The sequence below is a fragment of the Rhinoraja longicauda genome, chromosome 24, assembly GCF_053455715.1.
Source record: "Rhinoraja longicauda isolate Sanriku21f chromosome 24, sRhiLon1.1, whole genome shotgun sequence".
NCBI lineage: Eukaryota > Metazoa > Chordata > Chondrichthyes > Rajiformes > Arhynchobatidae > Rhinoraja > Rhinoraja longicauda.
Genome location: NC_135976.1, coordinates 16,471,440 through 16,485,309, shown reverse-complemented (window position 1 = coordinate 16,485,309; position 13,870 = coordinate 16,471,440). Strand labels below are relative to the sequence as shown.

The 13,870-nt window shown below is 34.9% G+C and overlaps 1 protein-coding gene across 3 annotated transcripts in view; it reads right to left on the bottom strand.

Annotated features, from left to right (window-relative positions):
- Positions 1 to 13,870, bottom strand: part of mapk14b (mitogen-activated protein kinase 14b) — a 94,834-nt gene that overhangs the window by 62,372 nt on the left and 18,592 nt on the right. The window contains exons 5-9 of one of the 3 annotated variants that reach the window (XM_078420714.1): positions 12,996 to 13,025; positions 12,076 to 12,123; positions 9,169 to 9,283; positions 7,996 to 8,067; positions 3,421 to 3,500 (exon numbers count right to left, since the gene is read on the bottom strand). The exons of 1 other annotated variant lie outside the window; for it this stretch is intronic. In XM_078420714.1, coding sequence (XP_078276840.1) covers positions 3,421 to 3,500; positions 7,996 to 8,067; positions 9,169 to 9,283; positions 12,076 to 12,123; positions 12,996 to 13,025 — 345 coding nt within the window. Of the gene's footprint in view, positions 1 to 2,752; positions 2,833 to 3,420; positions 3,501 to 7,995; positions 8,068 to 9,168; positions 9,284 to 12,075; positions 12,124 to 12,995; positions 13,026 to 13,870 lie in introns of all 3 variants that reach the window. One more of the 3 variants, XM_078420713.1, reaches the window with a different exon arrangement.

Sequence of the window (13,870 nt, the reverse complement as noted above, 5' to 3'; positions counted from 1 at the left end):
AAAGGGCAAAATGCTTAATTACCTTGGTGGTAACAGGACAATAATGTTGAATCTTTTGATGATTTTTGGCCTAAAAATTAACACTAAATGGACCTCCTTACAAGCCATTCCATTTAGTTTGTGTATGCATTCAACGTAATCACTGCTCATCTTTAATATAACAAGTTACTGTGTTGGAGGACATTAAAAAATAAATAAAAGGACTGTGCAAAGATGTTGGAGCAAAATTGGACACCAAGGCACTAAACGTGACTTTAGGAGGGATGACTAAAGTTGGTTAAAGAGTTAGGTTTTGAAGATTGCCTTAATGGAAGATAGCAAGGCAAAAAAGTTTAAATTCATTATTCCAGAGCTTGTGCCCTTGGAAACTGAAGGCACACACACAATGGGGAATCAATATTAAGGATCCCCAAGATGCTTGAACTGGAAAAGAACAAATATCTGAGAACTGTAGCACAACATGACATTAGGGAAGGGCACGGCTACAAATGTATTAGAAACTAAAGACCAAAATTCTAAAACAGAAAAAACATTTTCTTGGCCAATTGCCCAGTAAGAATATGGGAACAAGCCAAACGGCTTGAGTAGCAGAGATTTGCAAAAACACGAGCTTACAGAAAGTAAAATAAAGCAAGTCAGAGTTTTAATTTTTCAAAGTGACTTCTTCGGGCTTCAGTGACACCTGGACTAGGTATGCAGTCAGGTGTTGATGCCTAGCATGGCAATGGATTTAGTGATAGTGTGAACCGTCATTACACATAAATGTGACTGCAAGATTGCATTCAACCTCGGGCAGTGGCGGGGAGAATATGCTAAGGAATGCAATCAACATACTAAAGAAAATGGCGTCTGTATTCCAATATTCCATGTATTCCAGAGGTCATTTCTGCTCATTCATTACTTTCTCCCAGACAAGTAATGTGGCAAGTTAGAGCCGGATGGATCAAGCGAGCTGGATGTGTCAATGTACAAGGGGGATCTGACACTATTTTGGATAGTGGTCTTAAGCAGCAATCTTTTGACGATAAACAAGTGGGGACTAAGGATAAATTCTTGGAGGTGGAGTAAAACAAGGTAAAAGTGCTGGATCAAAAGCCATGCCGAGCGATTATTTATTTGGCTACGATTACCTAGATGCACAACATTTACATACTGAATTAGTTCCATCTTTAAAAAAGTGAAATAGAACATCAATTAGTCTTTAACTGCCTGCTTCTACAAGGAAACTGGGTCAGTTCAAGAACTGATCAACAATACAGTAAGCAACACTTTTCTAGATTACACTTGGTTACGGTGATTCTCTGAAATGGTCTCAATCTCCCAAGAATTAATCAGAAGTTCATCAATATATTCCACTCACCCCCTCCACCCTTTATCAACAATGGGATTTTTACATCTGTGCTAGTATATCGTATTGGGAAGGATTATAGGTGTCTAGTCATAATGATAGCCATCATCAGGGATAAGCAGATCTTTTACTGCTCCTAACTGGACAAGGCTCACGGGTAGTTTAGGAATTTCCACGAATGTGATCTAATTAATCTATCGCTGATGGATTTTAGACTACAAAGAAAACAAACTGAAAGTTGGTAAATCAGACCAAAGGAAAATTGAATAATATTTCCTCAAACTTTTAATTCATCTTGATCAAACCAAATCCAGATTATGCCTGCTTTCATACATGTATTTTGGTCTCCCATTCTTAAATAAATGGAATAAAGCATTTCTCCTTTAATGCTGCACAAAGGAGCTGATAAATATCATGGTACATATTGGTCAAAAACGCTTCTTGGTTATTTTTGACAGAATCACAATTACTATTAGCTTTGGCAGATCTGGTAGCCAGAGCAGCATTCTAGTGAGTAGGGCCTAACTTTAATAGATTAATGATTGCAATTAATCAGAGGAATTTAAATACATTGACACCTTACATAAAAATAAAAATGTACAATTTTATTCCCTGGGATATTTAAATTTACAAGGAATTATGGATAGTGGGTGGTTATTTCATTCACTCTTGGATGTACATAGTCTTTCTAAAATTAAATATCTTGTGTTCAGTTTCTGAAAAGGGTTACATTTTAAATATTCATACAAAGCACTTCCCTGGCTAAATGCTAAGACATTTAAAATGGTGACGCGAACTGCCTGGCACAGACTAGACTACACAAACAAAATGATTTACTACTGCCTCCACAGCAAAAGATATACTCAATGCCCAACGAAACAAACGAGAGAAAAATCACTTCCTTCAAACGACACTTTTGGTTGTAATAACAAAATGCCTGAATGAACTGAAAACAGCCAGGAAAAAACCCTCCTCCTATATATCACAAATTAAGTTCAAACGTGTATAATTGTAGCTAATCATGTTCCCAAGATGTTAGAAATAAAAATAGCAATTTAAAACGCCTATTTGTTTGTTGCAAACCTAACCACCACGCTACTCTGAGTCGCTTTACCATGAACACGGGTCAAATAGAACACTTAGACCGTAGAAAACCCACATGGACATTCTAGCCCACAAACAACTTGTCATCAAGTTGATACATTAAAATCTTCAGTCATATTTTGCATTTAACCCACAAATTTGCAGGGAAATAGACATCATTCCAGGCACAAATAACTGGCATCTATTCATCACTACAATGACACCATTAGATAATTGCTCCATTGATCTGTACACATGGAAAGTACATGACATCAATATGCCTCCCCGTAAGGAGCTCATTTGACAGCCTGTCTGTCTCACCTCATAGCCGGGCATCCTGTTAATTAAGGATGCTGGAGGCGTTCCTGTCAATCTCATGATCTGCTGAAGCTGATTAATATCTTAAACGCCAAGGTCAAGGCGTTTATCCATTTGTCAAAAGGATACTCAAGAAGTTTGGAAAAACTGTTTTCATCCACTTAAATAACAATTTTAGCAAAATTCATGTGCTGCTGGTTGCCACATTAGAAAAGTACAAAGGTTGCAGAGGAAAATAAAAAACATAAACATGCAAGGCTGAAGGGTGATAGCAGTGATATCCACAAGGCATGCTATGGCATTAGATTTGTTAGCGTTGAATGTATGTTACTATATTTTGTAAGGGTAAAGAGCACTTCAAATATAAGCAAATTACAAACAATCTACGAGTCACCAAATCTCACATTTAGCAAAAGTGAAGATTAATCAAAAAGTTTTGTTAATTTTGGCTTGTTATAGAATATGTTAAAACATCACCTTCAAAACTATTTCTGCATTAACTAAATTCACATCAACAAACAAAAAAAACACCTCTCGAAGTAAATCAAACCGTGCCAATCAATGTTGGTGAATCTGTGCTTTGGTGATTTAGTTTGAAGCACTGCAAGAAATCATTTACCAGGAGTGGTCAATAACCACCAGCAGAAAGTACAGGCAATACATCAACTCACAGAATCAGATGATATTTTCATCAAAAGTTCTGGCCCTGGAGTTCCGACGAGCTGCATTATTAGCTTCAACTGATCAATATCTAACATTGTAACATAAAGGAAAACATAGGGGACAGGTTATAACAAAAACGGCCCATGTACTTTAGAGTTGTAACGATAATGGAGTTTAAAGGCATCATCAGCCAATGTCCTGCTCATCATAGGTGACAATTGTTTGCTTATGCTTTGTCAATTTTTGAAAGTTTTGATTGTCTTAAATTGTATTGGCAGGAGCACAATTCAATTACGAGTAGAACTTAGTCTCATCATCTGGAGTAGCTACTTAATTTAAAAAAATGATAGTTATTAACATATTAGTTTAATTAACAGTTGGCATTATCTACTGCAACTGACTCTCTGAAAAGTCAATTGAGATCTTCATTTTGGATTCGCCAAAATTTCCCCTTTTTTTGTCAACAAGTTTCACACGCATACAGCTTAACACTGAAGTTACTTCAAAGTATGCACTGAAAATTTTCAATCTGATTAATGACGACAGAGGTGTCCCTCTGAGAATAGCATTTCCAGGTTCTTCCAATGCTTTAAATTATTTGTAGAAGTTTGGCTTTAAACCTATATTTTTCCTTATTTATCCACATTGATTAGAAATGACAGCCAATGTGTGTAACCTGTACAAATGTTTGCAGGATTTGAAGGACCATTTCATCACAGAATTATTTTCATATCACCGATACAACTCTAAACCAGAGGCAAAATAAAAATATCCTGTTCAGACACACTTTACTCCAGTCTCAAATTTCTCTCCACCTTCCTACCTTCTGGGGACCTTTATGTTCTTGCAACAATCACAAACTGAATATCAGATAAATGTAAAATCTTACTACTGGAAAGTAAGCTAACAGAACTAGATATTATTAATATTTGCCTTTTGGGAAATCCATTCCAGAGATATGGTTGAAATTATTAAGTATTACTCTCCAGGTGTTTCAAATGAGATTAAACATGGTTTAAGGCACAAAGTCAGTTTACCTTGAATTTTACAACTGAATTAAATCATCAAAAATAAATGCTTAAGGTTTGCACTCCAAAACATCCTATTGATGTCAGGTGCACTTTGGCATATTTACAATTACATTTATTTGAAGTAATCTTCATGATCTGTAGATAAATCTGTTAACTGCTGTACATTTCCTTTGAATATTTGAAACAAAAAACATTATTTTATTGGCTTATAGTCTGCAGCATCAGAAAAGGAATTGAAAGTGCACATTAGTGAAGCAGCCAGGTCATAATATTAATCAATGTATCAAGTATTCAAGCCAGACTTTTACTAAACAGAAGCAGAGTGCTAGTAGATTATCAAAAAGTGTCCCATAAAAAAGTTTAAAATAGAGCATCTGTGATGCATAATTTTAAATCACATTTGATTTGACAAGAAAATTCAAAATTGTTATTAGTATTATTTTATGAACTACAGAATTAATTGTTTCTTCAATTAAATGTTAGAATCACACTAAAATCTGTTTCATGTGCTCATTCGGGTTAGCGTACAGTTCCATTCAGCATGATTAGCTCTTACATAACTTGCACTCTTACCCATTCTTTGGTAGTTTTTAAACATGCCTTCTTTTCAATCTTTAGTGCAATTAGAAGCAGCCTGACCTTTGCCATCTAATTTCCATGTACCTATTTACAATATCAACTTGATGAAGAGCAAGAACCCCAACCAACATTCCTCTCCAACCAGACATCAGCATTACTTGATCTATTGCCCTTGCTGAGAAAAGCTGTGTACAGACTGAAAACTGAACTTGGAAATAAATCACCTTAAAACCTGTGCTGCCTAGTCATTAAAGTGCCTTTACTCATTAACTTATCAGGAAGCTCTGCAACATCTTTGCAGTCAACTTATTTAATATTATTCCAAACCTTAACATCTTAAAAGTGAACTAATTTATTGAACTATCAAAAAAATTGAAGATCATTATTGGTGAATTTAATTATGTTAGACTATCATACCCTGCCTAATTTTTTGCTTCATAAAACCTTAAACCTGAATTCAGCCCTTCAATACTACTTTCAACATGCAAGTTTGATTATAACTGCATTCAAAGGTAACCTGCTGTTAATTTTCTTGGGGTATAAGCATTAAGAGTTCTAGCAAGTAGTTGAAATGTTTGTCTGTGCAGGATGAGGTTAGTAAAGACATAACACAAAGCATGAGTGGGAACAGATGAAACTATGGGCTCATGCAAAGTTTAAATAACCATTGAGTTATAATACAAGGCCACTTTCCTTTAACAGTCTGTGACTTGCACAGGTGAAGTAGCAAATGCAAACTTTCTTCTGAGCAAAATAAAGATTAAATCAAGAATGAATGTGCATTGAGAAAATAGTTAAATGCAAAACATTCCAAAGCAACAAAGCATGGACTCATGCATAAAGTGTTAACAAACCTTTAAATCATTTAAAAATTAAAGCTCATCTGAAAAATATTTTAATACAATTCCAGCACACAAAAATATAGCAATTTGATAAGAAGGAAATTCAAACATTTGAATAATTGTTATCAGAATCATGTTATTTAACATCTTTTAATCGATAAGCAATTTATAGAATCGTTTAATAATCAAGATAAATATGATTAAATGCAAATGTAATTACCACACCATCACACCAAGAAAATGTTAAAAAAATATCCCTTATATTATGACTGCCCACTTTAAAAAATCTGGCAAATTGACCAATTTCCTAGACACATACCACATATTACATTTGTGTAAAGAAATTCAAACATAAAATGTCAAAAGCTGAAAGTTCAGAAGCAATCAGATTTAAGAAAGCATGAAAGCGTTTTCATTATTAAACCGTGCCCACAGAAACTTCTTTTTCCAATAGAAATCAGAATTTAAGTCACTTGTTTATTATTGCACTCCAAAGTATATGAGACCTGTAATTTAATCCAATGGTGTAGACAGAGAGTGGTTACAAGAAGGGAGAACCAAGACAAAGGATCATCTTAGAAAAGGAATTTCATTTTCTTTAAAATAATTTCAGGTATCACAACTGAACAATGATTAGTTTCATTTGGCAAACAGCTCTTTTATTGCATTTGTGCAAGCTTTACTGGTCAGAGTCTGGATTGGAGAAAAATCTTGTACAACATGGAAATAAAAAACTTCCATCTGAAACATAATATGCATTAACAGAAGTTTTTTTTAGGAACAGATCAACTATAATTAATTACCATTGTTTGCAAAGAAATCACATGGGTTAACCATTTAACTACCCTTATTGAAAGGGGTTTATACCACCGTAAGGACCAAAGTAAAAGTAAAATTAAAATAATTTCAAATATTTTTCAAGTACTTTGACATAGAACTGCTTATAACATAATAAAATTAATTTTTTGATAATGTGCATGTCAAAATTAAATATTTTTGCACATTTTTAAACGACCAAATTGCACAAGTTAAAAAAAAAATTAGTTTCCTTTCTAGCAACCTTCGCTCAAAACAAACATTTGGCATTAGCACAAATGGATAACAGGTTTTATAAAAAGCAGTGGAGTAACTAATATTCAGGAAAGCATTGCTTGTTTTGATAGTAGTCAATTATAAGGGTGATATATTTGCAATAGGTAGCAACTTAATGCCATTCTTAACTAAAATTCCTGTTTAGAAAATAAACTGCAAACCAATTTTCAATCAAAAAAGTGAAGATTTATCATATTAGATTTTCAAAAAACTGTTTGCCAATAGAAGCCAAAATGTTTTCAAATTGTCAAATGAGTGTGATATTTTTCGATAACGAATACTGTTTCAGAAATTATAGGTGGAAAAAGGAACAGGGAAGAGTCAAATGAATGTGAAAACAAGGCAGAGGATACTAGATTACATTTTGTGTTGATGACCAGCCCTTTAACAGCTGGTAAGAACCAGATACTCTATACATGATTTGAGTTCTGGATTAGATGGAATTTGAGTGCAACTAGCCAGTTGGGTCTCCAACAAGATTTTTACCTTTTCCAATAGTATTTTCCATGTTGGAGCAGGTCAACATTAATTTTGTACACATGAAAAGGCATTTATAGAATTAGTTTCAGCAGAGTAATTACCAAAAGGTTAGCAACGATGTAACTTAGTTCCCAAAACATCCCTTTTAAAATAAATATTGCACCTGAAACTCATTTCATGGGGATGATATGAAATATTTTGAAATGGGAACATCTGTTTTAAAATCAGAGTTTGGATTCAAACTCAGATGCAGAGGAATATGAAAAAAAAATCTTTTTTGCTACAATTAACTTTGATTACAATGGTAAAATAAAAGTATTTAAATAGTGATTACATTTGAAAATAGTTCAATTATTAAATGCAACATTGAAAAGATATTAAGACAATTTAATGGGCAGATATTCAATAAAACACTTACTGAGGGAACAACATACATTTTCTCGATGACTCGATAGGCCAAATGGCTTAATTCTGCTCCTGTGTCTTATGAAAACAAAGCATAAATCTTTGCCCTGCCCACACAAAATATCAAGCGTATTTTTAAATAAAACAAGGATACGGTCAGTGCCTGGAAATAGAGTCTTCCCCGTCAGTAGCTCCGCCATAATGCACCCAACAGACCAAATATCAACTGGAGACGAGAGAGAAGACATTCAGTATTTGGGTCCATTCAAGACCATATTAAAAGGACACATTTTACCATACTTCACATTTTAATCCACCTCCAACTCAGTGGGGGGAGGGAAATAAAAGGTTATTAAACTGGTTGGTTGAAGTCAATGCAAAAAATTAGTACCGGCCAACCCATCCCCATCCTACTTATGCTCCTTGGGGCCCACACTATTCCCCTTTGCCTGATCCACAGCCCATCCACGAGTCCTCTTCAAACTTCTACCATATTAGATTACATGTACAACAAATGCAACTTGAAACCACGTTTAATGGTTCTTATATAGAAATATTTTATACAGAAACATTCTTTATATTGTGTAATATATTCTAAATTTGTATTTTCTTTACATTGGAAATCGTAAAGTTCTGTCACTGGTGCAGATTCTGAACTGTGGCAGGCATGCCTAATGCTAATAAGTCTGACAATTTAAATGAATTTGATAAAGTTTTATCTTAATTGGCACAATAAAAAAAGCACTGTTACAAGCTTCAAAGAGTGGAAAAATTATCAAATGAACTAAAACAAGTGTCAGCAGTCAACAAAATTCATCAAAAAAACCTGACAGCAAAAATCAGTCAACATAGAAAATATTAAACAGATTTTCAGTGTTTAAAAATACACTTAACATCTTACAATGCAGGTCCATGTGGTTGAAACCAGCATGTATTGACTAAATTGTAAAACTTTTTTTTAAAGATACACGGTTACTGCTCCAAAGAGTTATGTTGAACACACTGGAGAAAACCGCAGTTACCGTCTTGTTAAAACATGACTCGGTTGGTTTGGCAACCAAATACTTCTACAAAAATAAAGACTAATCTTACAAGTAGACAGAAGCCCCATGCCAGCAGTTTCAAAAATTAACACAAATAGTACTATTTTTTTGTCTGGGAAAAAGTGGTAATGTGGTTTCACATAAATGAGAAGTGGGAGATGGATAATTCAAAGTCCTCTTCCCTTGTGAGAAAGAGGCAAAACACTGTCCGCTAATTTCAACTTATTAGAAACAATACAAAATAAAATATAGAAACCATTGGCAAGAAGACTGATACAACATACCAGTTTGATTGTAATGCATCCAATTTAGCATGATCTCTGGTGCTCTATACCACCTTGTGGCTACATATCCAGTCATTTCATCATCTGTATGACGAGCCAATCCAAAGTCCAAAATCTACAGTGATAAAATGATTACATTTTATAAGAATTTTAAAGAACCAAAAATAAAGGAATGTTTTTATTAAACTTGCAGAAGGACAAGGAGGGGGGGGGGGGAATTAATCACGAAGAAGCTACACTGTAAATCAAAATACTCCTGGAAATCAAAATACTCCAAAGACGCACAGGTTTGTAGGTTAATTTGCTTGGTTATAAATGTAAAATTGTCCCTAGGGTGTAGGATAGTGTTAGTGTGCGGGGATCACTGGTTGGTGGGGACTCGGTGGGCCGAAGGGCCTGTTTCCACACTATATCTCTAAACTAAAACTAAACTGCGTATAGAGATTCATGTCATTTCATATCAAAAGTTGAAAAAATCTTAGCATTAGAAAGTAATCACTGAAGAGTCAAAAATCAATGTAAAGGAGATCCGAAAATAACCGGAAAACGGATCGAACTATCATGATAGGAGTAGAATTAGGCCATTCGGCCCATCAGGTCTACTATGCCATTCAATCATGGCTGATCTATCTCTCCCAACCCCACTCTCCTGCCTTCTCTCCATAACCTCTGACACCTGTACTAATTAAGAATCTATCTATCTCTGCCGTAAAAATATCCACTGACTTGGCCTCCACAGCCTTCTGTGGCAAAGAATTCCGCAGATTCACAACCCTGTGACCAAAGAAATCTCTCCTCATCTCCTTCCTAAAGGACTCTCCGTCCTTTAATTCTGAGGCTATGACTAGTCCTAGACTTTCCCACTAGTGGAAACATCTTCTCCACATCCATTCTATCCAAGCCTTTCACTATTCTGTATGTTTTAATGAGGTCCCCCCCACATTCTTCTAAATTCCAGAGTACAGGGCCAGTGCTGACAAATGCTCATCGCAGGTTAACCTCCTCATTCCTGGGATCATTCTGGTAAGATGTTTCTTTCCTCAGATTTGGTGCCCAAAATTGCTCACAATATTCCAAATGTGGCCTTATCAGCACCTTAGAGCCTCAACATTACATCCCTGTTTTTGTATACAAGCCCTCTTGAAATAAATGCTAGCATTAAATTAGCATTGAACTATGTTTTTTTATTAGAGAGCACCTTATGTAAAAAGAATTGATCTAACACAAAATAAATAAAATACTTATTTTAAAGAAAATTATTTTATCATCTACCTATGCTTTTGCTGGAAAAACATTTTCGTTTCTTACAATAATCACTATCCCACTTTCATTGAGTTAGTTTAACATATGCTGGAAAATTGGAGAAATTAGGCTCACACCCAAATTGCCAGAAATAGGAGTCATATAATTGGCATACTCATTAAGAGTACTGAAAGTCTTTAACTCTCGAAAAAGTGATTGAAGTGTATTTAAAGTTTTCATTCAAAGGATCAAGGAAGAGGGTAGAGGACATTCAGAAAATCTGATTTGTCATACTTCATATTAATGATATGGAACATTTGGCGAATCATGAGATTGCCATCATAGAGATTGATCTGTATTGTGATTTTCAGTAATGCAGAAGCCATGTCATTTGCACGTGTGTCCAGAAAGGATAAACTGTATTCATTTATCTTTTTTTCCCCGCACCACTAATTCTGTAAGAATGTATTTTATTCTTTATCTCAAGTTTCGAGTAGTAATTTGATACATCTACAATGGCAAACTTGTGTTATACTGCCTAGGGATGGAGAGCAGCTATCATACATAGCTACTAAACCAAAGGATTGGCTAGTTCCTGCTTAGAGGCTGACGAATACAGAATCTACCAATTTGATGTGATTATGCAGACCCATAAATGAGTAAAAAGCCCAAACATTTTTTTTACTGCCAATTGAAGAGGGAAAGAAGAGAAAAGCTAGGTAAATATAGGCTAGCCAGTCTAGTGCCAATCATAGGAAAACAGAAAAATACTGAAGAGCAGGACTAATCTACAGTTGGAAAGGCAGCGATGGATCAGAGATAGTATTTATGGGAGATTTTGTCTGATTAATTTAACAGAGTTCTCTTGAAATAAAGACAAGGGCAGACTTGTACATAATGTAGACCTCTCACAAGACCCGACAAGCGGAAAATGTGTCCAAAACATTAGAAGCCACGTGATCAAGTCAAGTTAACAAGTTGGTGGAGGATTGTGGAGGGTTGCTTCTGTGACCCTAATGTTATAAGATCAGCAAGTTTGCAGATGAGCCTTCAATTGGTGGGTATTGTTGATAATGAGGCTGGTAAGTGTTAAGCAAGTTCTTGGTGTACAAATCCAAAGAAACCAGAGGCTGGCAATTTTTTTTTTTTTAATTTTCAAATGAGATTGTAGTTAGTTGAAAGGGTGGGATAGACAGGAAGATGAAGAGTGGAAAGGATAAAATAAAACATGACTTGTATAATACAGTAAGCTATTACAACCAAATCACTAATATGTTGATTTATTGCAAAGGTTTTAACATTGCTACAAAGTCTTGCAGCAGCATTCGTTGTGGGAGAAGCATCTCGCAGCACATGCTGATCAAACCAATTTATTCCATAAATGATTCTTCTGTAGTGAAATCCACTAAAAAATGCAAGAAAGATTCCAAACAAAGAATTTTTCTTTAAACAAAAAATTAATTTCAGTTTTCATGTAATTACATCTCCAATTATCCATAAAGGAAACAGAAAAATATTCTCTGCACTATGGTCAAGGGAATCAAAATAATTTAATTCCATTTCTCAAGTAATCTTATCTCCAATTATCCATTTAGAAACAGATAAAGACATTCTCGACATTATGATTCCAATAATTGAAATACATTAAATATTGCAGTTCTTTACCTTCAGCTCACAATCTTCATTCACTGCTAGATTGCTGGGTTTTAAATCCTATCAGAGAAAACAAATTTCAAATAATCTATTATAGCTACATAGTAGATTGCTCAAAATATTCAGAATTCATGCACTGAACATACAGTTTGAGAGATTACTTAAAGCTCTCCAGACATCTCCATTGGGGAAAAAAGAAAGCACTCCAAACTGAATACACAGAAAACATATCGGTGGATATAGATTTTGGGGCAGCTTAATTAATGGGCTTCAACTGATAAATGGCAAACTGGCCTAATAGTGGGATAATGTCCGGTTTGGAGGAAGCGTCTATTAATTACGACACTATGCAAGCTTCTGATATCTTGGAAATGGCAATGAATATCAACCTCAAGGATAGAATAAGAGCAGGCCTGCAATGTTTCTGGTTTAGTTCATCAGTAAGGAGATGGAAAACTAAAGATCCCCCCCCCCTCCTCCAAGCAGGTTTGGTTCATAGATGTTAATGTGGCCACAACAATTAGATTAATAGTGGCTATTCAAACAACTTCTCAGTATGCCTTGGCTGATTTATAATTACAATGGGCATTTATTTTGTTTAATCAAAAGGCTAATTGGCAGAGTGACTCTTCCCTCGTCAACTTTCCATGGAAGCAAAACAACAAAATCCACAAGAACGTGTCTGCATTGTTGGATGAAATGACAATTATCAATCCCTTGAATTTCTTTGGTAAATCTGATAAATATTTATTAGATCTTAAATTTAAACAACTTTTTATACTGGAAATTTCAGTGTCTTAAACACTGTAAATGCCAGCATACCAAGTCTATTGAACTCCCAAACTTTAAGCACTAAGGATTCTATTTTCATAGTATTTCCAAAGAGTATGCAGTAAACACAAATCTTCCCATTCAAAATACAAACTACTTACTCTGTGTATGATTCCTGCAGAATGAATATACTGTAAAGAAGCAAAATTAGATATTGTTTAAGTTTTAAAGTCAAACTATGTTTTACACATTAAATACAAGATATTATTCACAATGAAGACTTATAATAATGATTTTTGAAGGCAGCAAGTAAGTATTTGCTTTTACTTCTCTTCTCAAAGGGACTGATGTCAACAGGGGATGTGAAAGTAATGCAACTGAAAATTTTAAACCAAATTACTTCGTACTCGAGATGTCGATGAAACTGGTACGGTCAACATTTAACACTCGTGCCCAAACGACAGTGAGAAGGTGCTTTCTAGCTAGAATTTATGGTGAACATCATTTATCATGATGTTGGAAAGGGAGGGTTTGAAGATTTTGATCCAGAATAGTGATGAGGGCTGAGACAAGAAACTGCAGATAATGGAATCCTGAGCAAAAGATGAAGAATGTGAATATTTAGGGTGGCTATCAATGAAATGAACTGCTTGCACCATTTCTAATAACATTGGAAATACTACTGTCCTTGCACGTGAACAGTATTCCATTGTACTCAAACTTCGTAGACAGGATAAAAACCAGAAGAAAAATCACGCTGCAAAATCTCCAACAGTTGGAGATCCAGCATTAGTGATGTCACTGAATGTCAAGAACTGACATTGAGACTTTTTGTCTGTATTAAGTGGCGTAACATATATCTATATATTATATATAATACTATTAAAACCCTTAGTTTGTTTGTGTACCATGCCATCTACACAGCCAAAACGGTACACGATTGCACTACAATTTTAGGCCCACCCTTTACCTGTACACTGTGAATGGCCCGATTGTAATCATGATTTGTCTTTCCGCTGACTCGTTAGCACACAAC